At 38.3% G+C, this 26,628-nt stretch overlaps 2 protein-coding genes across 3 annotated transcripts in view; one reads left to right on the top strand and one right to left on the bottom strand.

Moving 5' to 3' along the window:
- carhsp1 (calcium regulated heat stable protein 1) overlaps window positions 1-26,628 on the top strand; it is a 38,786-nt gene that overhangs the window by 6,855 nt on the left and 5,303 nt on the right. Inside the window, exons 1-2 of one of the 2 annotated variants that reach the window (XM_084370540.1) lie at window positions 21,936-22,005; window positions 26,012-26,183. In XM_084370540.1, the coding sequence (XP_084226666.1) occupies window positions 26,090-26,183 (94 nt within the window). In that variant the 5' untranslated portion in view covers window positions 21,936-22,005; window positions 26,012-26,089. Of the gene's footprint in view, window positions 1-21,935; window positions 22,006-26,011; window positions 26,184-26,628 lie in introns of those variants that run through there. The other variant, XM_084370539.1, reaches the window with a different exon arrangement.
- On the bottom strand, window positions 12,584-15,102 carry LOC311267961 (uncharacterized protein). Its single transcript, XM_084371228.1, has 7 exons — window positions 14,794-15,102; window positions 14,474-14,597; window positions 14,062-14,153; window positions 13,942-13,976; window positions 13,118-13,195; window positions 12,946-13,014; window positions 12,584-12,821 (listed from the first exon to the last, which is right to left on the bottom strand). The coding sequence occupies exons 1-7, from the start codon at window positions 14,939-14,941 to the stop codon at window positions 12,771-12,773; spliced, it is 597 nt and encodes a 198-aa protein (XP_084227354.1). The 5' UTR covers window positions 14,942-15,102; the 3' UTR covers window positions 12,584-12,770.

Here is a 26,628-nt window from a genome sequence, read left to right as displayed (position 1 = left end):
CGACAGTGTGTTTTTGTCATGTGTTTCTAAACTGTTTGAGGGGCAGTTGCTGGTTGAATTTCTGGTTGTGTCTTGGTCCTGTGCTTACTTACTACCATGACTTCCATTAGCACAGTGAGAATGGAACGGGTCAGCCTGACCGGGCTTCACATGACTTCATGTAGGGAAAAAGGAGTCATTTCACAACCTATCAACACTGAAGGAAAATGTAAATGGGAGGGTTTTTCGGGAGATATTTTGAAATTCTGTAAAGCCAGTTTTGAAAGTGACCCATGGGCACTTCAGCTTTTTCAGTTATCTGTGTTTTAACTCCTGTGAACTTTAGAAATGTTTGTAAATGGCGCTTATGTGCATATTCGAGGTCCAGTTAGTAACATTTAGTATAATTTTGGCCAGCACAATACTGAGTAGAATAGAGGAGCCATTGTCTTCTTTAACTTGTCGGCTGGATCCAGCGCCTGCTGTGAAGCTCTGTTGTTGATGCTGCTGTAACAAGTGCACCATTGATAAACGGATGAAGGGATCATATCTCTCTTTCTCTCTGTCCTTGTTGTTTTGTGGCCTTCTTTCAATACACCAGTATGATTAGAATACAAAGTAGTAGTAAAATTGTTTTGTTCATTCACAGTGTCTCCACTGCCTCACAAGCTCAAGCAGGTGCATTTCACAAAGCTAGCTAACAGCCTTACCTACTGTGTATAAACACATTTTCCAGCTATGGCAGAGGTGCCCAAACTTTTCCTGTGGAGGGCCAAAACTGAAAACCAATAGTGGGCCATGGGCCGAAAGCTAACACCTTTTCAATTGTATTGTATTGTTAAGATGCAGTAGAGTACTGGGATCCCAAGTTCACTTAATTGACTCACTTACTGTGCAATCTACCTGCCATGCTAAGATTATGAAAAATAATAATTAGTGATCCTGAATTTTTTTTTGAGCATTTTTACCTCACAAAAAATAAAATGGCATATTCAACCATTTATTTTATAACTGATTTTGGTATCTTTTCCCCACTAAAAATATCTGGCTTTAATATGTTTCCACACATTATTTTAAACATAAAATGTGTCAAGGATGGCTTCATACCATGGTTATCTGTTCAGGATGGCTGGCTAGTTTTCTGTATGAGAGCATCAGTGGCACAGTTAATGGAGCATGCAGTGGGTCAACATGTGAGCATGGCCTGTTGCATTTATTTACTGGTCATTCTGTATTCCATGAGGTCACTACTGATCAAATAGTTTATTCATAGCCCACATTTGAATGCTGTTTTGAAAATTGTATTTGTAAAAGTCTGTGGATCTATGCAGAGCAGGGGGTGTTATGGATCACTGTAGGTCACAGAGCTCAGAGGAGGTATGGAGGTGGCAGAAAAAACAAGAATGTTTTACGTATTGAAGCAAAATCAGTACAAGTGTAAAAGAAACAGAATCTTGACAGTTTCTGAATGTCATCCATACATGTTTTCTCACCTGCAGGTTAGGGTAAGGGTTACTTTACTAATATCAGACAAAACTTAACTTTTGAAATTCTTCTATACAAGTGCTGATACAATAAATTAGATTAGTACAGATACCAGACATGTATAAAACCCATCTACCTATTTATTCTGCATCTATAAAACTATAGAACACCCTCATTCAGAGAGAGTGATAGAGAAGCTCAAACAAACTATCAACATTTTTGCAAACTCCATCACAGAGACAGTTTCAGAGTTAGAGCGTCACAACTGAACTCCCATAATGGTGACATCCACCTGCCTGCCCCACACGGCACTCCTACTGACAGCCTGGACTGCTCTATCTGCTTACTCTGAGCAGCATGAAGGCAATAAATCACGCTATAGTACATTTGAATATCTTCCTCGTCTTTTCCCTGATGGTTAGAATAAGTCACCAATTTTGTTGCAAGTCGCTTTTTAGAAATAAAGTCGCTGGATGTCGATGACTTCCAGATCCTACTATAGTCAAAACGTCATTATTCCATTTAAGCAACAGCTTAAATTTAGTACAAGGTTAAGTACAAAATTAAGTTTTTTGGCAGAAAATATTTTGCAAACATTGTGGTTCAGCAACATTGCCAGAAAAGGACTATGAAATATCATAAAAATACCAAAATACACTGGAGGTTTACTGGATCCTAAAAAAAAACAAATGGGACAAAGACTATGTTTGTGTGGGACAGTATGAGATGCATGAGCAATGCTGAGAGGTAGTCTAAAATTTTTTATATAATTGACTTAAAAAATAAACATTTCTGTGTGTGTGTGTGTGTGTGTTAGATGCTTTTTTTTAGCTGCTGCTGTTACCTTTTTATATTTCCATCATATTCTCCCTAAACTCTGTTGGGAGTGGCGTAGGCAGCAAAGATGTTGACAGGTTAACCAATAATTCTACCCACGTCTGTGCAGTTTGTTTGACATAAAACTAAACACATCCCCATGATGACAGCCTTCCCTGTTTTTTCTTCACAGCCATTGGATAAAAGCCAGATTTTAGGAAAGCGTGTTAAAAGTGTCAGGGGGTTTAACTTTTGAAAACTATAGCCAATCAAAATGTAGGTCATCATCTCAATATGGGGTCCCATATAAAGTGATACCTGTTCACTCTAGTGGTTGGACAGTGTTCTTACATTTTGTTATGACTTACCGGCTAAATGTAGGCATTGTGACATATTCTTAACCAGCTACAAACATTTTTATTTGTTCAAAACATCATCAGCGAAGTACTAGCAATATAATAATAATAATAATAATGTAATATATTGAGATTTGAGTGCAGCGTCTGCTTTTTCTTGAAAGATTAATTTCAAAAAGCAATATTTCATTGTTTGTTAGATTTCTACCTAAATTCTCTCAGTTCTGGTAAACTGATAAAGCAGGTGCTGGAGATGTGAGTGGTAACGGGAAAATGTGTTCACTGAACAGTTAATTTCAACACTTCATAACAAATTCACTGCATTAAAACTTACTCATTGATGAGATGGCAGCGTATGTGGGCCAGGAGATGCTATTTTCTCGTAATTCTCAGACTCAGAGGTCTAATTGAAGGCATAATACTTTGCCTCAGAGTGTCTTCTTTGTTTGATACAGCATGCACAGTGGTTAATGGCTCTGTAACGACTCACCACAGCCTCAGTTTCACCATATAATGCTGCATTAATCCAGTAAGATATCATTTCACATCCTAACAGTTTCTTAAATTTCACAAGCAGAAGGAACAGAATAAAAATAGAGCCTATAGTCCTAGGAAGGTTTTCATTCATGTAACTGTGTTTTAATTTTGTTGTTATAGATATTAGGGGAAAAAAACGTGTATATTAAACAGCTTTTCGCAACCAGCTTTGAGTTTTGAATATGCTTCTTTTGGTGATGTGAGATTTCTGTAGTTGCATGATTTGAATTTGCCACAGACTTCCAATCAGGATTTCGAATTTTAACCGTAATGTGATGACAGTTGTCTGGTAGTTTGCATTTGTTTTCAGGTCACTGATCAAACCACACCCATACAGTCCTGGAAAAGCAGATAAGCTGAGTTTTTGAGAGTTAAATGCTTAAAAGATAATTCCAATGGGTGTCTTTTTCTGACTTTAACTTTGGTTGCTGCTCATTTATTCATGTTATAGAGAAGTAATAAAAGAGTAACTCCACCAATTATACACATTAAAGTATGTTTACATGCAGCTTCCTTTATACTGTTTTTTTTTTTTTCAAATATGCAGTAATACTCCCCAAGACCGGTTAAGACAATTTCAAGTGTAAAATTGGTGGAGTTACCCTTTGAGAGTTTGAAGTTTTCAGGGGCTTTAAAATACCAGGGTTTTTAAAGTCTGTAAAATCCCCTTTACAACCTATATTACTTTTGAGGCATATAATGTTGAAAGTTGTGAAACTACAATTCTCATAATGCCTTTGGGGATGTAAACAGGAAGTATAACTTTGCCATGGATTCAGTGAGTTAAGCTGTAGTCTGCAACTTGAGTCCTGTTTTTGTTTACATTTTGGCAAATTGGCACTATGATAAGGTATGCTCAGTTAGCTTTTAGCAGCTCCTGTTGGCAATTTACCCTTGAATGTACAGAGAATTGTGACCGGATTACTTTGATTGTGAACGAAAAACTTGTCAACACTTTCTTCATGGTGGACTGAGTTATCCTACAAGTGTTAGTCACACTGATGTAATGTGTTTTAGATTTGACTGAGTTCTGACTCAGAGAAAGTGTGATTTTTGACTAATTGGGTGCTAATGGTATTAAAGTAGCTTAATTGCCCCTATGAGCTGTATGTCATAGCCACTGCTGCTGGCGCTCCAACTGCTGACTGTGCTGATAAGTGACAAAATGAAAAGTGACAAACCCAGCAGCTAAAGCATTTCCCTTCTCTGGAAAATCACTGGAGGAAACTTGGCTGCTTCCTTCTTCCTGCTGTTTCAGGAAGAGGTGGCCATCAGATTTGGGTGTAAACACCCTGAGGAGAGGGAGGAAATTGGAGGACTTCATTGTATCAAATTGTCATCCTTGTACTACAGTTATTAGTGGGAAGTATCAGTATAAGTATGCTTGTAACAATGCAGTTGAATGCAGTTTAATTTCCATGAACTCGAAGGTTAACAACAAAACATCAGGTAAATATGGTTTGATCAAAGAGTTTTAGAAGAAGCACCCCTAATGAATAAATCATCTGTTCATATGAGTCATCTCTTTTTATTTTTTTTTTATTTTTTTTTTTTATGGTATGACTCATCCTCATCCATAAACTTAGGCCCAGTCCCAATACACCCCTTGCCCCTACCACTTAGCCCTACCCCTCTGTTTTGCTCATTCATGTCTTCATTAATTTTTCTTGTGGAAAAAAGAGGTAGGGAGAAGTGTTGGGGTTACATGGCCCTCAAAATGTCTTTTCAATGTATTATGGTCCATTTCTTTATAACAATAGCATAAACAATCCCTATTAGTTTAATGATTTCTCAGTAGCTTACTAGGAAGCTAGCTCATATCAGATTTTTACTGCTGATTTGTGCATGACAGTCCTTCATTTTGACATATTTCAATGTTGCATCCCCCCCAAACATTTTTGGTCGCCGCTAGTGTTCAGGTAATGAAGATTTTTTTTCTCCATCAGATAAATTGCAAATGGCATTGTGATAACGCCAGGATTGCCACAGTAACACAAGAGAAATCAGCTTAGCTGAAGACAGCATATGGAATATGGAGGTCTGGTTCCATCTGTTTACATAAACACCATCGATGACTTTGATTAGGGGTAGACAATTATCGGCCCTGGCTTATTATTGTGGCCAATATTCAGCACTTTCCGCTTATCGGTATCAGTTGCCGACAAAATAAACTAATTTTAAAATGTTCTGCTTTGGCTCTGATGCAACATCCTCTCACACATTGTCCGACCCATAACAAAATATCTAATTGGTAACACGTCACAATTCCATTCCAAGCCTATAAACAATAAAATAATCTGAATGTTGTGGAGAGGATGTATATAGTTGCAGAAAATGGAAATACTCAAATAAAATACCTCAAAATTGTATTTTGGTTTATTTCATCAGCGGTTGTTTGAAATTGTGACACAAAACATTTAATTTTTACTGCAAATTAATATCGGTTCCAAATATCGTTTTTCAGTTTCCTTGATTTCTCATAATCAATATCGGTATCGGCCCTGAAAAAGCCATAGCGGTCGACCGATGAGAGTCCTGCAGGGTTGGTCCATTTCATAGGGGGAGATATCAACCACTTCCCACTGTGACTCTGTCCTGAGGCCCTCAAAAACGAAGGGTGGGGGTATAACCTGGAAATGTGAACGATTCATAGAACTCAAATATAAGACACTTTTGAAATGCTTTGAAAAGTTAATGCTAATGTAATCAGGCTAACACGCTAAACGACGATGAACGATAAACATTATACCTGCTTAGCATCTGCACAAAGCCTCATCGTGGTGAGCTTGTTAGTACACTCTTATCTAAACAGGCGTGAGGATCACAACACAGATTAGTGTATGATGTAATCTGGTGACGCATCTCACAACACATCCCATTCACAGTAGGTAAAACATACAGTCAATCACTACTGTAACTGATTTAAATTTTGAAAGCGTTTGATGCAAGTTATCTGGTATGGTACATGCAAATATACATGACACTAGAGCTCCTCGTGTAAAGAGGCTGTTGGTGTGAATCACATTTGGCCCTCATGAATGTGTGCATGATTGAAATTTGAATTGAAGATACTGCATTGACGCATATCGTGGGTGAGTCATCAAATTGTAGGATCAGGACCATCTCTTGTCACACACACACATATCACATTTGGCCTTGGGCACACATACACAATACTATACACACGAACGCCCACCCACACTGACTTCCAAGCACACAAAGACTTCAATATAATAGGCTGTCTCTGTGTAAGGTTACAGCTTTCTGCCTTCAGTTTTCATAATGGCCATGTCTCTCATTCTATGTCCTCAATAACCTGCCTGCAGCTGTTAAACGCCCCCACCCACTTCATGCTTTTCACCTGCTTAACAAAGGAGACATCACCATGACTGGATGACCTAGCTACAGAGACTTAAAAAAAAAATGTTTTCGCCATTTTCTGACATTTTGTAGAACAAACTTATGATTGATTAGAAATAGATGAGGTAAATTAAAGACATGTAATGGGTAATTGCTGATGCTGTGTCATGAACTAACCAGGTAGGGTTAGGGAATCAAGCTCTTTGTGCCCATACGTGCATTTCTCCGATAGTAACACTTAATTTGAGAGATGACAGTAATATTCAAATATAAATGTTCTGAGGGGCTTTTTGTGTCCTTATCACAGATAGTAGAGAGTGAACAGAAAATGAGGGAGAGATCCAACAAAATAAAAGTTAAGTCCACTGAAAGTGCTCGTTTTTGCCATTGACAGGCTGAGGTTGTTATTCTGACAACATACAGAAACAATTACTACGGAGATAGACCTTTTTTGTATATAAGATCCTTTTGTAAACCAGAAACACAAGTCTCACTCAAGGAGAAGTATTTTGAGGGGCTTTTTATGTCTTTATCACAGATAGTAGAGAGTGAACAGAAAATGAGTGAGAAATGCAACAAAGGTCCCGAGTTAGACTCGTTGGTGTTGGTGTTTACAGATGTTTTTCACACCAAGTCTGTTTATACCCTATTTTACAACAATTGTGAAATGATGTGTGATACTGCAGTGTAGAGCAGCAGTCTCTCCCAGTGTTTAATCTGTTGCCAATGTTTTTATTTTCGTTGACTGGAGAAGGATTTCACTTCCCCTCGTGTTCAATAACCATGGAAGCATTGTGTGTCATTAATTGCCAACCCCTTCACAGAAAAACAATAGCCATAGATGAGATTTTACTGCAAATCTTGGCTGGACTTAACAAAATTAACATTTCTGGCACCTGGTAGATCCAGAACTCTACAAGAACCTTCACTAAGCAGCAGATATCTGCACTATTTGGCTCCACATAAACATCCGGCTTTTTCTGACAATAAGTGTGTATGACTTTATGACATATACATACACCTCTTTATAAATGCAAAACATATGCAAACTTAATGAGACTTTTAAGCGTTATAGATACTACAACAGTAAACCAAACAGTTAGACAGCTTGTTGTCATTGTTGTCAATGATAGACAAGCAAACAGGGCAATGCTTCTTTCAAATGCAAAAGGAAACTGTGGGGATGAGGTGTAAAACAAAGCAGAGAGAGGTTACTGCATAACCAAATAATGACATCAGATAACACATAACGACACTATCATGTAAAAAAAACTCGTCAAAATAGACAGAAAAACAGAGGAGACATGGCTGAATGCTGTGCTGGTGCGAAGCTTATGTGCTGTATATAACATTCTCATCATTTGCTTCAACCTGCAGGGGGGAAAAAAAGATTAAAATTACTTTAAGTCAAGAATAAACAAAAATAAATTTAAAATTTGGGTAAAAAGTGACAAAAAGACTAAAAGGCAACATCTACAAAAAAAACCTACCAAACAAAATGTGACTATCAGTGTGGGACTGGGTTTCTTGATATTTACCTTTCGGGCACATTTTGGCTTCTTGCAAACCACAGAGCTATACACCACATCCACATGGCTCTCAGTATATGAAGTCTGCATGAGGAAGGAGAGACTGTTATGAATGAGATGATCACGCTCTGTTTTTGATTAATTTTAAGTAATTTTACAATCAAAGGGCGTTTTACACTCTGTAGCCCTGGGCTAAGTGTTGACCCTGTACAGATTGTAAAACCTCTGAGGCAATGTGATTTGTGATTTTGGGCCATACAAATAAAATTGACTTGACTTGACAACATTTATCAAGTCAAAAAGTTATCAGAGTTATCACACACACGTGGAAGGCAAATGTTAATCCAGGGTTAACTTAAACCCAGGGCTATACAATTCACACTGCATTCTTACATATTAAATGTCCGTTGGAGCACGCAGCTAATGTGAATATTCTTGAATGCTGAGTGACTACTCGGTTTACTTTAGACCTTAGACCCATGTCAAGTTGATTTTCAGCTGATAACCCTACAAACTGAGGGCTAACCCTGCTCTGGAGCAGTCAGAATACCAGGTTAGCCATTGTTGGTAATATTATTGGATAACCACGAATAACGCAGTATTTTGCTCATACAAACACCAAGGCAACATGTCCACAGATAGAAGTTAGACAGTACTGTGCGTAAGACTGATTTAATGAGACACACACAAATAAGGCAGTAGTCCTCAGTATATTCTACAGCTTTCACAACTGTTGATAAGTGGGGCAGCCATTTTGGATTTTGTGCATTGTGAGGTGCGTCCAAAATCCGACTTCAGGGAGTATTCCAGTATTCATTTTATGTTTTACGCAGCCTCCTAACTCTTCTGAATTAGGGTTGTATGTAGCTGCCATTGTGAATGGTGAAATAAGATTTTATATTTGAGTGTACCTTTTGAGTACTTGTATTGTGCAATATGATTTTTTGATTTTTGTAGGTGACATGGCCTGACATTCAATGATAAACATCTTGACTTTTACTTTTAACTACTGATTGGATCATAATAATCAAATAGTGATTGCTGTTTCTTTTCTAAATAACAAAAATCTATAAAGACAAAATTGCATATTTGGGATGTGATTTGTCTAATAGAAAAAAAAATTACCTTTATTTTAAGCCTTGAAGAGAGAAGATTCTCTGAAAATGTAACACATTTTACATTGTTTTTTTTTATATCTCTGCAGTTTCAACTAAATTTCACTGACAATATAACATTAACTTGTAAAAAAATCATGGCATGAGGAATCACCATAATTGCAATCACATACCAAATCAGTGAAGATTTTTTTGACGAAAGTCACTTCAATCAATAATTTATCTCATAGACATGGATATCTATCTCTAAGGGTCTATGTCATCTACTTCAGGAAATATATTCTGATCATTTTGTTGTGTAAACACTTGGCCTGTATGCTGTCGATCCCTATGGAAAAAGGTAACCGTATCATACCGTTGTCAAGGCTGATGCTGCTGCTTTGGCCTGCTCTAAAAGTGAAACAGTAAAAACTCCTGTTACTCTAAATGCACAATAGTCTGTATTAAAAAATAAACATTTAAAAATGACAAAGATATTTGGTACAAAACTGATTTAACAAGACTTACTGCACTTTCTCAACATAAACCAGATGAACACGGTGACGAGTACAGTGAAGATCAACAAGCTCAAAAGGATGATGAGGCTCATTAGGTCAGTTGAATCACTGCAGCATAAATAAATATTTAAAAACACACCATGCATATACTTCATTACGATGCAGATTCTGTTCATAATCCTTATTACTAGATGCTACTCTAAACCATCTTATAGAAACCAGTTACTATATAAACAATACATATGGAGGTTTCTTTTTCAACTTTTGTTTAATTTGACCACAAAATGGCTGCAGTTCTCTTCATTCTTCACCCTTGCTGTTCACCCTGAACTGTGGTGGTTTCTTTGTCTGTAACACCAGTGGTGGAATTCTCAAGATCAGGAGTGGTGGTTAAGAGTGTTGTTGCTGCAACAGTGGCTTTAATCCAAAACAAAACAACATAAGTAAAATAACAATTATTTTTTTCCTTTTTTCTCTTCTGTGTTAAACTGATATTTCATACTTTTTTCATTGTAGTACTTACTAGTGGTAGGTTTGTCAGTGACAGTTATATGCACTGGCATCTGGAAATCTCCTTGGTTACGCAAATACCAGCCGCTGCTCTCTTTTTTTCAGTCCACTCATAGTCACAGTGAAAACATTGGTGTCAGTGGTCACTCTATTGACGTCTATTGATCAAGACAACCCCGTCACACAGGAGCCGCCCAGCCCACACCACTTCATTTCTCCAGGGTAACGATGGTAACACTTGGTGGTTATTTCTTCTCCAACAAATCCGTTAATCTCCTGATGATCCACATAAAGAGTGGGTGTATCTTAAAGTGTAACTCTCGCCAAAATGCAACCTAGCCTTTTTTTGTGAATGTATCCCAGTCAAACCTTCGTGTAAAAGCATAATTACGACGAAAAAGCCACTTGTAAGATGTACCGTATTTTAGTTTTCGGGTCAAAATCATTTTCAATTGCGTGCTAGGGGCAGCTGTATGGTAGCATCAAAATCGCTATTTTTAAAACACTAAGAAGACTCGACACAACATGAAACTTTGCTCGTAGTATCACCAGGGTCTCTACACATGAACACGAGCATTGAGAACATTGATTGTGTGCACAGAGTTTACTAAAAATAAGGTTTTTGAACAACTCACGTTAGCTTTAGCTTGCTCCGCTCGTCGCCGTCCTGTCAGTTGAGATGCGTCAATCCCCGAGTGCGGCGTAACATGGAGGAGAAAGCTCCAATACGCAATTGAAAATGATTTTAACCCGAAAACGAAACTACGGTAAATATTTTTTAAAGTGTTTTTTTTGTCGTAATTATGCTTTTACACAAAGGTTTGACTGGGGTACATTCACAAAAAAAGCCAAGGTTGCATTTTGGCGAGAGTTACACTTTAAGGGGAAAAGGATTCAGCAGAAAAATGTGGGTAGCCTTATAATCAGTCTCCAGAGCAAACAATCAATCCTCCTCAGTGAATTTGTGACAAGATTTGAATAACGATGTCTAAAGGGTTCTTACCTCTGGTGACTAACAGGCGAAAATACTTTCTATGATCTCCCGACCTCTTAATCTCCGCAGCAGTAACCACCAGTGTCCTGATAAGTCAAATCGTTTATAGTCAAAGTTTCTTTGGTTTTTGTCATCGGAGATTGAAAACTTTCCGGAACTTGGTCCATTTGTTTTAACGGCATATGAGCGGAACCAAGACTCCCCTTTACATAAGTATTTCACATTGTTTATGTAGTCCCAGCCATAGAGACATGGGATAGAGGTTGAACCTCCAGCCTTCACTGACACTTTACTGACTGTATTATGCTGTAAATTCCCGCAACAACAACAAATACAGCATTGACTGCAGATATAGCAAACAATATTCTTCTTTTATATTACCTGCCCACTGAAAATTATGTTTATTGTTTTGGAGTAGACAGAATTGTCTATGCTGTCACTCATCCCACTCATCTGAATGACATTATATATTCAGAATATATTCATGTATATTTAATTACTCATGCTTTGTTCATCTGACGTGACAATAAGACTCACCATCTGTACTAAAAAGAATTCTGAGTTGAGCAGCCATGTTGCCGAGAGAGCACAGTGTTTGACAAATGAGCACGTAACACCAATGCATTGTCTTATTATCTACTTCCTGTTTTACTGAACAAGCAAAAAAACTCTCTCTTCCTCCTTCTTTTTAAGGCAGTTCCTTTGGTTCGATGGCAAAGCACACAGTTATAGAGCTGCATTTTGTATTGATGATCGGACCATTGTACAGTAAGCAAGTAAGGCTATATGAAACCTGAGTTACAAAGCACTTAATGAACACATTAATGACTTTTTTTATTTTTTTATGTAAAAATCTGTAAAATACTTTTGGTTATGGGTAAGTGTTTCAATTTCAGCTTTTATTTGCCTGAAGACAGATGACACTTTGCTGTGAAAAAACACAAATTTGTCACATTTTTTACCCCCAAAAAAAGCTGAATTATTTTTCATTTATTTGATGCAATAATTGAATGTGCCGGCCCTTGATTATGCCAAATATTATAAAACAATCCTGGATCGAACATTAGATCTACTGGAGAATATTAATAAACAATGAGATGATCAGATATATCGTTAGTAGCAAAATGCAAAGGATCTCGTTAGATGAATTAAAGTGCTCCATGAATCATTATACTGTAGCCTTAAATGGCAAGATGTCAACCACTTAAGCCAGAATGCAACTTCTGGTTCACATTTTAACTGTTGTTCTTACACCATCAGACACTTTAGATGTGCTGCATGTATGTATCAAAGCCACGCTGACCACTTCCCTTCATCACACCTTCAATTGTCTCAACATAGCACCAAGGTGCATTTCCTGAATTCTTGACTTTTAAGCATGTGCTTGTGGGGGGAAAAAAAGAAGATTTTCATCTTATTATTTCACCATTAGATAAACTGTACGTTTGCAAATTTGTACAAAATAACACCAAGGTCCGAGAGTCTCCGAAATTGCACATCTCTGATGCGGACTGCAAGATAAATTGATTCATTCAGAATGACAGAAAGACACTATGCATAAAACATACATCAGAATGAGTTCAGTCAGTTTTTTATTTTGTAACTATTGTGCTGTAGATCACACTACTGTCTGTCGGTTCAGTCTAATGAGAGAAAACAAGAACAGAAAGAAAGAAGAATGCTGAATCATTATGGACTAACAACAATTTAATGGACTTGTTAACTGATGATTGAGATGATGATATGAGTTTAAGATTAATCACATACCATTTGTTGAACATTGTCCTTCGTGACGATGGTACTGTATGTCACACTCTCTTCAGGTGTACGGTCCTCCTGGATAAGGACAAACAAAGACACATTTGGGCAAATGTGTTTTCAGAAACCGTTTCTCTTTTTTAATGTCTTAAACAAAAGTAGTTTTTCTCGTGTAGTTTACCTCCTTCTGGGCTGCCACATGCTGATTATGAACAATGGTGGAGTAGTGCACATCGGGTTCACTCCCAGTTTGTGAGCCCTATGATGAGTGAATTTGAAATTTGACATTAATCTCATTATGTACTGTATATATGTTACAATTTTTGCTTGTCTAACAGCACAATCATTTACAGTAGCTAATTTGAATACAGCTGGTCTATCACTGGCAGGACTGCCATTCAACCCTTCCAAACCACTCAAATGCATGTGAATCTATTTACAGGCCCATTTCCAAAAAAAGTTGTGAGGCAGTGTAAAACACTAAACAAAACTGAACAAAGACAATGGCGAGTCTACGTTTGCACAACACATGGTGAATAATGTGTGACAGAGCTGTTAAAAGCAGCACAGAAGAAATATCATCAATGTAATTATTTTTTTTACATTTGATGGGGATTTTATTTCATTTTTATCATTTCAAAACTGCCACTGCAAAAGTTTTTAACGTGGTTGTGCTGTATATTGTATTGTTACTGTTAACAAAGACGGTGACTCTGTAGTATTTTCATAACTCACACATTTCTTTGTCTCCAGCTGTTAACACACACACGTACTTATATTGCACTGGGTTTCAACTCTCATGCTACATGCAGTTGAGGCTGCCTGGGAATGAGCATGCATGCAAACAACTGCTGTTTACTTTATTTGCTGTATGATTAGTCCAAATTTGGACAAATTGTGAAATGTTTTGTTATTCTCCAAGCAAAGAGGAAATATACCAGTGATGACAGTGACCTTATATTAATACCCAAACATAATAATAGGAAGTACATGGCTTTATCTTACCGCAGTGATGTCGGACCCCCCAGGTTTGGTCTTACCTAAAACAAATGTTAGATATTTTTAAAATAACAGATATTTCACTTATGAATACATTTGTTAAAGCAGAGCTTTCAACAGACTTACTACGCCTTATCATCCACCATCCCAGAAAGACGGCAGGAACGAGCAACAGCGGTACAACGAGGGTGGTGATGAGAATAGTCATCTGAGTGGAACTAGATGACAAATAAGCATAAGATTTAAAATTGGCTTGTGCATACATTCTTCTTTCATTAGTTTAATTTATAAGACAAAAACCCTTTTAAATACAGACACATGTAATATAGAGTTTGACTAAAAGAGAACTGTGTGCATCACTGCAACAAAACAATCTGACTGATGAAATGAATGAACTTCCTAGAAATTGCATAAAGCATACAGCTTCAGTTGTGCTGTATTAAGAGGGACAAAGGGTTGAGAGAGAATAAACTGCAGCATATAATTTAAATCACATATGAACCCAGTAACAAAGTGAAATAAAATAAAGAGTACACACCCCCTGTGTTCATCTTGCACACTCTCTTCACCTGAGCCATTTATGGTGGAGTTTGTGGCCTGAGCTGTATGTGGCTCTGTACTGGTAAGCAGGGAGGAGTGCTGGATAGTGGTTGGAAGTGTACCTGTAAATAAATGTAAACAGTCATGTTAATCCACATTGCAAATTTCTATCAAGGTGTTTTTATGCTCTGTATTGCTGAATTATTATACTGTAAATCACACATTTTCAAGGTTTGACATTAATATATCATATGCTGCACTTAAAGACTTTCATTTTTATAATAGGTTGCTAATCTATGACAATCTTTTGTATCTTACTTGCTGCACTGGGGATCATTGTAGTTGCTGTTGTAGTTGCTGTTGTAGTAGTTGAGGTTGATTCATGAACAGTTACATTCACTGGGATCTGAAAGTCTCCATTGGTGCACCAATACCAACCACTGCTCTCTGTCCTCAGGTCACTCATGGTCACATTGAAAACTTGTGGGACACTTGAATTGATGGTCACTGTTGTACCACTAATTGATCCAGTCTGATTTCTCACACAGCTAGGGTTACCCAGCCTGCACCATCCTGTTACTATTGCATGTTTATAGTAACAAATGACAGTCACACTTCCTCCTTCAAATGCTTCAACTTCCTGCTGGTCCACGTACAGATTTGGCTCATCTTGAAAAAAAGCACCATACAAATTAAGCATGGTGGGATTTTATTACCCGAGTCATATAAGGAAAAATCTGACAAGGATTTCAAATGTGTTTAAAACATTTAGTGGATTTTACCTGTGGTGACTGAGAGCTGAAAACGTTGTCCGAAATCACTCCATCCATTATCCACAGCACACCACCAGTAACCAGCGTTCCCATCTCTCAGATCATAAATAGTCACAGTGAAAACTCTTTGGTTTTTGTCATCGGCGATTGAAAATTTTCCTGAATTATCTGAACTGTTTGTTTTAACTTTAGAGAAGCAGAAGGCCCAAAGCTTTCCTCTACACAAGTATTTCACATGGTTTCTGTAGCCTGGCTCATAGAGACATGGGATAGAGATTGAGCCTCTGGCCTTGACTGGCACGTTACTCACTGTTTTAATCTCACACTGGATTCCTGACAAAACAAGAAAAGACATTTAATTCACAGTGGTGCCTTCAAATTGTATATATTGTATATATCACTTATACATCAGTTACAGGTTAATCAATCACAATTATTACAATCACACAAGAATACAACACATCTGTTACAAGTATCATGACTTAACTGAATTTGTGAGACATTATTAATAATTAATATTGATGGTTTTTATTACATCAGTGCTATCAATATTCTCTCAGTTATAAACCTGACTATCATTTATGCATAGTTTTCTTATTAAGACTAAGCTGACTTACCCAAAAGTCCAGAGATTATTAGAAGAGGAACAAATGGAGAAGTCATGCCTGCATCAGTGAAACTGAATGAGTACTATTCTGGACCACAGCTGGTACTTTGTACTGGGTAGCTTCCTCATTTAGAACACCCTCCTTTGGTGTCCTGCTGTAAACCTACTGGTAATGTCTTGCTTTTAAACAATGTATCGTCTCTTTGGCCACATTATCAACTCTTCATTTCATGTTTTTGCGTTTTATCTACTTCCTTTACTTACATAAACATTAACGTTAAACATTGACCTATCATCATAAAGACTTATCACTGTAGGCTACTGTTACACTAATATTTGAGAACGTCAATATAAAGCTGAAAATGCAAATGTAAAAAAAAAGCTTTGCGTTTACTCTTGTGCAAAACATGAACATGTATTTTTAATAGTGTTTATAGTGAACAATATTGAACATAGTCCCTTACATCAAAATGAAAAAAAAGCTGGAATATTAAATCTAATTTAAGACCATACTTTTTTGTGCGGAGGTCAATATCTTAAGTACTTTTTTAGAATTCTTTTATAAGAAACATGGAGCCACACAAATAAATGAAAAAAAAATGCAAAGTAAAACTCAAACCAGCAAAACACCTAAATTTGAAGATGAGGACAAAGTAACCGCTGAATTTGAAATACTAAGTGCTAAATATATCAGATAGCAATTTTGGCTGTGGTTGCTCAAGTGCAAACTTATCCAAATCCAATAAATCCTTCATTATCCTCAAGTGTAGCATCCAGGACCGCCCTAAACATGTTCCAGTCCTGAACAGTACAGACCAAAAGTTTGGACACACCTTCTCATTCAAAGAGTTTTCTTTATTTTCATGACTATGAAAATTGTAGATTCACACTGAAGGCATCAAAACTATGAATTAACACATGTGGAATTATATACTTAACAAAAAAGTGTGAAACAACTGAAAATATGTCTTATATTCTAGGTTCTTCTAAGTAGCCACCTTTTGCTTTGATTACTGCTTCGCACACTCTTGGCATTCTCTTGATGAGCTTCAAGAGGTAGTCACCTGAAATGGTCTTCCAACAGTCTTGAAGGAGTTCCCAGAGATGCTTAGCACTTGTTGGCCCTTTTGCCTTCACTCTGCGGTCCAGCTCACCCCAAACCATCTCGATTTGGTTCAGGTCCGGTGACTGTGGAGGCCAGGTCATCTGGCGCAGCACCCCATCACTCTCCTTCTTGGTCAAATAGCCCTTACACAGCCTGGAGGTGTGTTTGGGGTCATTGTCCTGTTGAAAAATAAATGATGGTCCAACTAAACGCAAACCGGATGGAATAGCATGCCGCTGCAAGATGCTGTGGTAGCCATGCTGGTTCAGTATGCCTTCAATTTTGAATAAATCCCCAACAGTGTCACCAGCAAAGCACCCCCACACCATCACACCTCCTCCTCCATGCTTCACGGTGGGAACCAGGCATGTAGAGTCCATCCGTTCACCTTTTCTGCGTCGCACAAAGACACGGTGGTTGGAACCAAAGATCTCAAATTTGGACTCATCAGACCAAAGCACAGATTTCCACTGGTCTAATGTCCATTCCTTGTGTTCTTTAGCCCAAACAAGTCTCTTCTGCTTGTTGCCTGTCCTTAGCAGTGGTTTCCTAGCAGCTATTCTACCATGAAGGCCTGATTCACACAGTCTCCTCTTAACAGTTGTTCTAGAGATGTGTCTGCTGCTAGAACTCTGTGTGGCATTGACCTGGTCTCTAATCTGAGCTGCTGTTAACCTGCGATTTCTGAGGCTGGTGACTCGGATGAACTACAAAGTTTCTTTGTAGCGCTTGATGGTTTTTGCGACTGCACTTGGGGACACTTTCAAAGTTTTCCCAATTTTTCGGACTGACTGACCTTCATTTCTTAAAGTAATGATGGCCACTCGTTTTTCTTTACTTAGCTGCTTTTTTCTTGCCATAATACAAATTCTAACAGTCTATTCAGTAGGACTATCAGCTGTGTATCCACCTGACTTCTGCACAACACAACTGATGGTCCCAACCCCATTTATAAGGCAAGAAATCCCACTTATTAAACCTGACAGGGCACACCTGAAGTGAAAACCATTTCAGGTGACTACCTCTTGAAGCTCATCAAGAGAATGCAGAGTGTGTGCAAAGCAGTAATCAGAGCAAAAGGTGGCTACTTTGAAGAAACTAGAATATAAGGCGTATTTTCAGTTGTTTTACACTTTTTTGTTAAGTACATATTTCCACATGTGTTAATTCATAGTTTTGATGCCTTCAGTGTGAATCTACAATGTCAATAGTCATGAAAAGAAAGGAAACTCATTGAATGAGAAGGTGTGTCCAAACTTTTGGTCTGTACTGTATAATAAAGTAAAGTATTATCCATACGCTCTCAAGCAGATGGAAAGTTGGGGGGAAGTAAAAAAAAAAAAGAAAACTTCTCCTAAACAACTTAAGTAGATAGGGAAACACACCTGAAAACAATTCCCTCATTAACAATGAAGATAATTGTGAGACAGGAAAGTGTTAAATGATGGGAAACATCCCATTATTTAATTCTTCTCCAATGCTGCAGTTTTTTTAAGTTTTTTGAAATTGGAGAACCACAGAGAAGTCTCACTTTGATGATTTCAGAAAAAGTTTAAAGGGGGACTCACAGACAGACTAAAAAAGGATTGGTAAAAATCAAAGCAGTAGAGGCTGAGATATCCCGTCTTTAAGTCCCACGTAAGGGTCAAGCTCAGATAATGCCACATAGATGCATCTTAGCTTCCAATAAACTTTGTCTGCCTGGTAAATGCCTTGGCCTTTCAAACCCCACACCTCAAGTTTGTAACACAGGCTGTCTGTTTTAAAAAAAACGATGGGCTTAGGAGTTATCCATACTTAGAACAATAACTATAACGATAGTGATGTGAGCATCCACTTTGGTGAACAGCAACATTCTGTAAACATTGATGCCAAGCACAGACTACTTAGGAAATGAATACTTATGACCTGTTGCTGTATGTTGTATAGACAAACAAACAAAAAAATAAGAAGGATATGGATTCACATAATTCTTAGAAGATGAAGGCACTCTCTTGAGTCTTCATTCATTCCATCATCATTTATCAGTAAAGACAAAACAAACTTTAGAGACCCTGTTTGGTGCCATAAACTGTTTGGCGACATGTAAAATGATTAACTTGCAGCCTAATATGACATTATATAGGAGTTTAATACATTGTGAACATGACACCCTGTGAATTCAGATGGATTTTCATTGGCTGTCAGTGTTTCTTATCAAATCACTCTGAAAGTGATCGTTGTGTCATCTCGTCCTTTTTGACATCATCTCCTGTCTGAACAAGGAACTGAGTGAAGATGTGAGATTTACTGAAACAGAACAAGGATGGAGGATTAATGCTGTTCTGTTCCTTCCTAATTTTTTCTCACCACTTTTAACATGCTATGATGTGTCCTTATCTATGTTTTGTCTCTTCGTTTATAAATTACTCAAGACTTCGTTGGTGTGACCTCATGTTTACTTGCCTCCATCCTAATAGTCTCAGCAGATTTAAATAACCTGTTGAGCACCTACTAGCATTTAGCCCTTTAGTAGCATTTTCTGGCTATGCAGTATTTTGATTACTGTATATTTGTGGTTGACTGCCACACACACTTAACTGTCAAGTGGCTGAATGTCGCCATTAAAGGTTTCTGTGAGTTGAATAAAACCACAACCAGTGGACAGTGCACCGATACACAAAATGAAACGGATAACAATGTTTAAAAATCTCTAAAGAGGAATGAAAGAATCTTGTTTTTGAGGTGCATAATTGACTGTATTTTAGTATAGTTGTGCTTTTATTCTGTTGAATTGAGCAACCTCGACCATTCAAGCCACGTTGAATTATTTGATGTACCACAGTCTGCCCAACAGCTCACTGTGGTTTTGCTAACTTGACAGTGGGAATGGATGTGTTATAAGTTTGCTGCGAGTAGACTGATAGTAGCACTATCATGTCTGTGCGGCAAAATGTTTGGCTACATCCAGCAGCAGGTTAGCTGAGCTTAGGATATAGACTGAAGATAGGGGGAAAGAAGTAGCCTGGCTCAGTCCAAAGGAAGGTACTGCTCCTGACCGAGATATAGTCACATGATTCCCTGTCATACTACAACCTCTTACACTTTGTTTTTGTCTGTATCAAATGAAAGAGATATAACATTAGATATAAATGCTGGTAGGGGGACAAATCAGGCTAGCTGTTTCCCCGTTTCCAGTCTTTATGCTAAGCTAATTAACTTTACATTTACTTAACAGACATGAGAGTGGTATCAGTCTTATCTAACTCTCTAGCTTTTTGTTTTTGTGACTGCTCACGCTACTTTGTATTTGATTAAAATCTACTGTAACTGCTTCATGCTGCACAAATCTTTGTATTTAGGACAAAAAATCAAAATTTTATAAACTGGCAGTAGGTTGGTCACCGTAACCGTCACATCACTGTTTCATAAATCCATAATACAAAGCACCAACACATACATTGCAATTAGAGCCCGACCGATATATCGGCTGGCCGATATTATCGGCCGATATTAGGCTTTTTCCAAACTATCAGTATCGGCATTTATAATGGCCGATAAGTGAATATTTAAAAAATAAAATAAGAACGGACGAAACACCCTTCAACCATGTTATGAGTGTTGGCGTTGCATATTTATTCTACCAGAGGACACTCTACAACGTCCCTGTTGGTGGCACTCGTGTTTAGAACGCCACAAACCCGACAACCAGCTGATCCAGCCAGAGTCGGGCAGAGCGAACCAGTTACCCACGACTGAGATCATCGGTGGAGTGTGTTCATGGCAACTGTCACAAGAAATACATTGCTTGAATGACAATTAAAAGAACATCCCCATCAGTTCTCTTAACTCAAATAAGCATGACAAAATTTGTGACTACCATGTCCAGTTTTGCTGCTGTTACGTGTAAGCCGAGAGTGAAACTGACTCAGCAAGTAATTTTGATAAAACAAATAAAACAAACAAGTTTATTTTTAAACTGCATTATCATATTATTTCAGTGAGGACTCATAAATAACTACAAATAACTAATGTAACGGAAATCTGTTGTATGTTTTGTTACACGTTTCTGGATTTTTATATATATATATATATATCGGCTGATATATCGGAATATCGGATTTTTAAATCACCAAATATTTGTATCGGTATCGGCCTTAAAAATCCTTTATCGGTCGGGCTCTAATTGCAATTACTTATATGGAAACGTCGAGGACTAGCTCTTTGTATTCCTCCTCTGTGAATACAGCTTTAGATGAATGTATTTAATCTTGTAGAGAACTCCAGAGTGAAACTCTAAACGAGCGAAGTCTGCATTGATTCATGACCTGTGTGGCCATACAGTATAATGGCCTCATCACATGGGTAATGTTTGTCTCAGCAAAGCAGTGCATGTGCGTGTGTGTGTGTTGGCCTGAGAGCTAATGCATGTAAGTCTATATGCAGGTGCGCATGATCGTGTGTGTGTGTGCACCACTGGGCTGGTATTTGCTGTATCAGCAGGGTCTCTGGGTGGCGTGTTGGTTGGGGAGAACTATCATGGAAAATTCCATCGGACACAGGTTTAGTCCAGTGCTGCACGTGAGAGGGAGAACGATGAAATGCATGTATATTGTCTGTGTGTGTGTTTGTGTGTGTGCGCCATGCTACAAATGATGCTGATTTGTTTATACATGGCTCTATAAGCCACCCTACATGTTTTTGTAAGCCTAGTTTAAGCAACATAATTTTTTACAAGATATGTAGTAAGGGGAATAGACAGAAAACACAGAGTAGACAGGGGGATTCGGACCCCACCCCTTTCCAGGAAAAAGACAGATTTATCCACCTCAATAACCTTTATCAGTGTAAACATATCATTTGAAAGTATATAATAATATGCAATGAAAACACTAAAAATGCGCTAAAACGCTAATTAAAGATGTGGAACGGTGAGTTTCTACGTTTCTAAAGATTAGTTCCCCCCCTTCATATGGCTCATAGTGGTTTGATCCATTGCCAATCAACCTGCACCTCACACAGCTGTCTCTGTGGAGCCTCTCTCAGCATGGTGCTGGCAGACCATAGTAAGTTGATATTTTGGAAAAGTTAACTTTAAAGAAAGGTGCCATTTTTCTCGTCACAAAGTTTTAGGTTTAAGCACAAAAAACGCTTGGTTTGGGTTATAAAAAACACTGTTGTTGCTTAAAATAGCTCCCTGTTTCAGTCGCCACAAATGCAGCTGTAGATGTTCTGAGGTCTCCGTAAAAACACCTGGTTTTGTCACAACAAACAGGGCTAGAAAATTTTCCAGGAAGTCCTTAAAAACATTCAGGGGTGTCCTCTTCAGGAATTGTTTATTGTCCTCCCAACAATGAAGTGAAATATCTGCTCTGTCTCTCTATCAGCTAAAGGGTCCTTGACTTAAAAAACGTTGAAGACCCCTGAGTTGATTAATTGATCGGTGGATTGGCAGAAAATTAACTATTTTTATAATCCATTAATTGTTTAAATTATTTCTTTGCCTATTGTGCTTTTTTCCTAAAGTGTTTTATAAATGTTCTTGTGCCTGTAAAAGATCTTGAAAGTTGAAAAGGTCAAAGTCCACACCAACAGAAGCTCCTCTCTCCCACAGAAAACACTGCTTTCTGAAATGCCTCGTCAGTTGTCTCGCCTATAATTCTGTGACTTTTTGACATCCCTACGTCAACGTAAGAATTAAATTAGCGCTACTGCTCTGTCTGCTTGTTAGCAGTGCTGACTCAGGTGTGTGTGAGCTGACCAATCAGAGCAGACTGGGTATTCTGGATGGGGGACCTTTAAGAGACGGGAGCTACAACAGAGCGTTTCAGACAGAGGGGGAACATATTAGAAACTTTTTTGAGCATTAAAGTATGTAAACCTATCGAAATTAAATTATTAATTTTCTGATTCTCAAATGTGAAGAATTGCTTTTTTTCTTTGACTGCCTTCAAGACATTTAAAGGTAGCGCCTTGAGCTCTAGGAAATTATAACTTTTTTTTCAGCTATTTAATAGACAAAATGATTAATCAATGAATTGAGTGAATAATCTACAGTTTAATTTAGAATCAAAATAATTGTTAGTTTTTTCCTTGTTTTCTGGGTGTTTGATTGTGATGAGATTCTGAGTGCACAACTTCTTTCATTGACCAAATCCTTGGATGCACCACCAAGCATGGTTTGCCAGTTTTTCCCTGCATCACACCAGCAACTTAAATACAAATGCAATTACATGTTCACAGTGATGAATTACCAAACTCAGGCAAGTCTCAACTTGGTATTCATACCGTTCAGGGATAAACTGAAAGCAGCTGCTACCTGAAAAGTAGAAACTCTGAAAAGTTACAATATGCTATTGGAAAAAGGGTCAGCAGGAATGTTAAGTACAATGTTCTGAATAGTTAGGCAGCCAAAGCATGGTGAATCATCATTATGTTCCTTTAAGGTAGCATGAAAAGAGTAAGACTTCACAGGCTGTATCTGTACTGACGTTATCATATTTTCTGAGCCTCCCTCAGGCATTATCTCCTGCTTATCTGCCACTTTTCCGTTTCATCCTCCTCCCCATCTGTGCTTCTTACAAAGACCCTTCCTCCTTCACTGTTGTTCTCAACAGCAGATTTTCTCCCCATGCCTGCTAATGATTTTTATTTCGTTCATTTTGATCCCTTTAGTAAATTTAGCTGCGTGCAAATCATAAAAACAATCATTCACAAGTGGGTTTGGAGTTGATTTTTGTCCCCATTATTTAAGGGATTGAACACGCCACAATGTAAATAAGTGATTGATGAGTATATATTGTGGTTGTGTATGCATGTGAGAATGTGTGTGTATGAACCCTGCCTTCCCCCAGCAGGAAGCTTGCTGTCCAGAGAGGCTGTGATCACATTAACCCTGTGTCTATTGAGTTAAGATAGATCAGCTCTGCTCTCTTCTGTTGTTCGAAACTGTAAAATGTATTAAGGCTTGTGTTGCCAGTGTGTGTAGCTGTATGAATGTATGCTAAGCTTGATAAATAAAAACATAACAAGATAGGAGACCTGCTCTAGATAAGCACACATCAGTGAAAGGCAGACTCTGTCAACATCTGTCAGCACGGTGCTGCAGTTTTCATTCATCATCTGTCCCGGTGAAAGACATCAGTGCTTGTTTTCCTCCTTTCTTTCCCTTCTTTTATTCGTCCTCGCTCAGTACCCGATTCCACAGAGCTAGATGACCCATCACGACAAACACAAAGCCTTGATCTGTCTTAGCTCCATTTTGTCAATACTGAATCATGCCTGGCCGATTGTTTTCCTCTCAGGGCAGCTTTTCTGTCTGTCAACTGGCAGCGACGGGAAGTAACAGATGTGTCACAATGATCAGTCCACAAACATGTTAGCAACTCTGTGAGGCTAGGTCAGCATGCTAACATGCTCACAATTACATTGCTAATATGGCAATGTTGAGCGGGTATAATATTTGTTCCCCATCTAGGTTTAGCTTGTTTTCATCCAAAATTATAATTTAACTTTACACCATGTCCTAACTGCATGCGAGCATCAGATTTGACGCAATGTCAAACGCTCTCTGTCCACACTGAATCTGATACATATGCATTCTATTGCATTATGTAAACAAACCATGTACCTATCAGCTGTACACTGGAGATCAGACTGGAGACTGTAAAATATGGGTGAGCTTGCTATGATAGCCTGTCTTGTTATGTTTGTACTTTTTAAAACAGTAAACACGTGTTACTGTGATATTGAGATGTTTCTCTACTGGAAATGTCATGTAATTTAGCCAACAGCAAGCAGAGATGGTGTGTTTTCTTACTAGAACCCCTCAGCTCCCTGGTGAATTCAGCTAGCCAACTGGCACCTTGTTTACATTTTATTAGTAAAAGAAGACAGTATTGTAATTGGCGAATTGACATTTTGAGACATTTTGGGCAGTTAACAAACAGCTTTGGTGGCATTACCACCACCACCCTTCATTGTAATAGCGAGTATATGTAGCACTGGAAAACCAAGATGGTCTTCACCATCTACCCGGTAAAATAAAACATAGGTCTATAGGTGTTAAATGCTCCACTCTCTTCACCAGCTACTGTAATTACGTAGCCTGTCTGCTGTTTGGTGCTGGGCAGGTAGTGTTTACTGAGTTTATCACAATTGTATTCACTGAAAATGCTGCTGTTGCAGCTGGCAATGAGTTTGCTGAGAGCAGAGTTTGCGATAACCCAAACAATGAGCGAAAAGATAAAATGCTCTGTCGAGATGAGAAGAACTTCAGAGTTCTGTTATCATTTGCTTTGGATTTGTGACTGTGAACGACCCCTTTCATTTTGCACATAGTCATTGATCCATTGTTAAGATATATTTATTAGAGCAGCTTTGCATTTCTATTGTAAGAACATTCATCAGCTACAGGGAGTTATCGGGGACATACAGCTTTTTTCCATCTTTTAATCGGTCTGTAAGTCACAACCCTTGTACCTGTAATCATCTTAAATCATCAATCATCATCATCCTGTTTTTGAAAACCTGGAAAATGGAAACTCTGTTCCCCCCACTTCTGTCAACTACTATAGAAATACTGATGAGAGTCCAGGAGCTCAGTGACCTGCTCCTGGTGCCTCTGGCAATGTTTCCTGTAACCTTTTTTTCTCCGTAGCTCTCTTTGAACAGTGTACCGGTAATGGAAAGTCAAAATCATTGGAAGTTTTCTTTCCTGCATTTCCCTGATTGGTTGACCTGTGATGTAATGACTAATGATGTAAGACCCTGGGCTGAGGCGAATGAGGGACTCTACTCTGTCCTTGTCAGGTTGTAGCACCGTCAGTCTGTCCTCAAATTGGTGTTGCCATAGTAACATAGGTTTGGAGAATGCCACCTGCAGGTCACTGATTTAGTGTGTGTTTAGGTGGGGTTGTTGTGCTGCAAAAGTGAGGTAAAGATGACGCTTTTTTTAGAGACTGAAAAGAAATGTTTTTAAAGCATTAAGCATGGAATGTTGCCTAGAAGTATGCACGTCACTACAATCAATTAAAATACTCTCTCAATCTCCTCCTGTCCTCCTCTCCCCAGGTGTTTAACATCCTCTGCTTCACCGCTTGAGTGACCCCACCCCCTCCTTCCTCCCCACCCTTAGACTCCACCTCTTCGATGATGTCATCTCACGCAACGCCAATCCAAGAGTCACGACCGGTGACCCCTCCGCTGAGCTCTGCTGGATCCCCACGTTCTCCATTGTCAACAGGTAAAGACTTTTCTGATCAGACATTTTCTAATCAGTCTCAGAGTACTTTCCTTAAAGTACTCTGAGACTGATTAGAAAATGTACAGCATTGTCTTAAAGGGGCACTCCACTGATTTTGTTTTACTGATCAGTTTACCACTAAGCCCTTGAAAACTATTGTACAATGCAGGATCTGGAGTTTAATGTCTCACAATATAAGAGAGTTGGGTCATTAACCAGTCAGGAAGGATCTGATGAAAGATGCTATCATCTTGCGTTATGGGAACTGTAAAATCCAGCACTTTTGCAGCTCGTGACAAGGACTAAAAATCAGGATATCTTTATGTGGCTGACATCAACGAGATGAATCATAAGAAGTGATTCACTACATCATTTCCTGCGTTTTTGGATCCAGCAGGGGAACGGCAGACCACACGACTAAAAATGAAAATGTCTAAAGAGAGAA

Source organism: Pagrus pagrus, assembly GCF_965226575.1.
Source record: "Pagrus pagrus genome assembly, chromosome: 13".
Lineage (NCBI taxonomy): Eukaryota > Metazoa > Chordata > Actinopteri > Spariformes > Sparidae > Pagrus > Pagrus pagrus.
This window is presented reverse-complemented; position numbering and strand designations above follow the sequence as displayed.

Bases quoted from the DNA above. Each gene is read 5' to 3' on its own strand.
- LOC311267961 (XM_084371228.1), bottom strand. From the start codon at position 14,941: ATGAGTGACCTGAGGACAGAGAGCAGTGGTTGGTATTGGTGCACCAAT. The intron at 14,598-14,793 runs GTAAGATACAAA...ATTTATTTACAG, and splicing joins AATGATCCCCAGTGCAGCAA to GTACACTTCCAACCACTATC. The intron at 14,154-14,473 runs GTGTGTACTCTT...TTTGTCATCTAG, and splicing joins GTGCAAGATGAACACAGGGG to TTCCACTCAGATGACTATTC.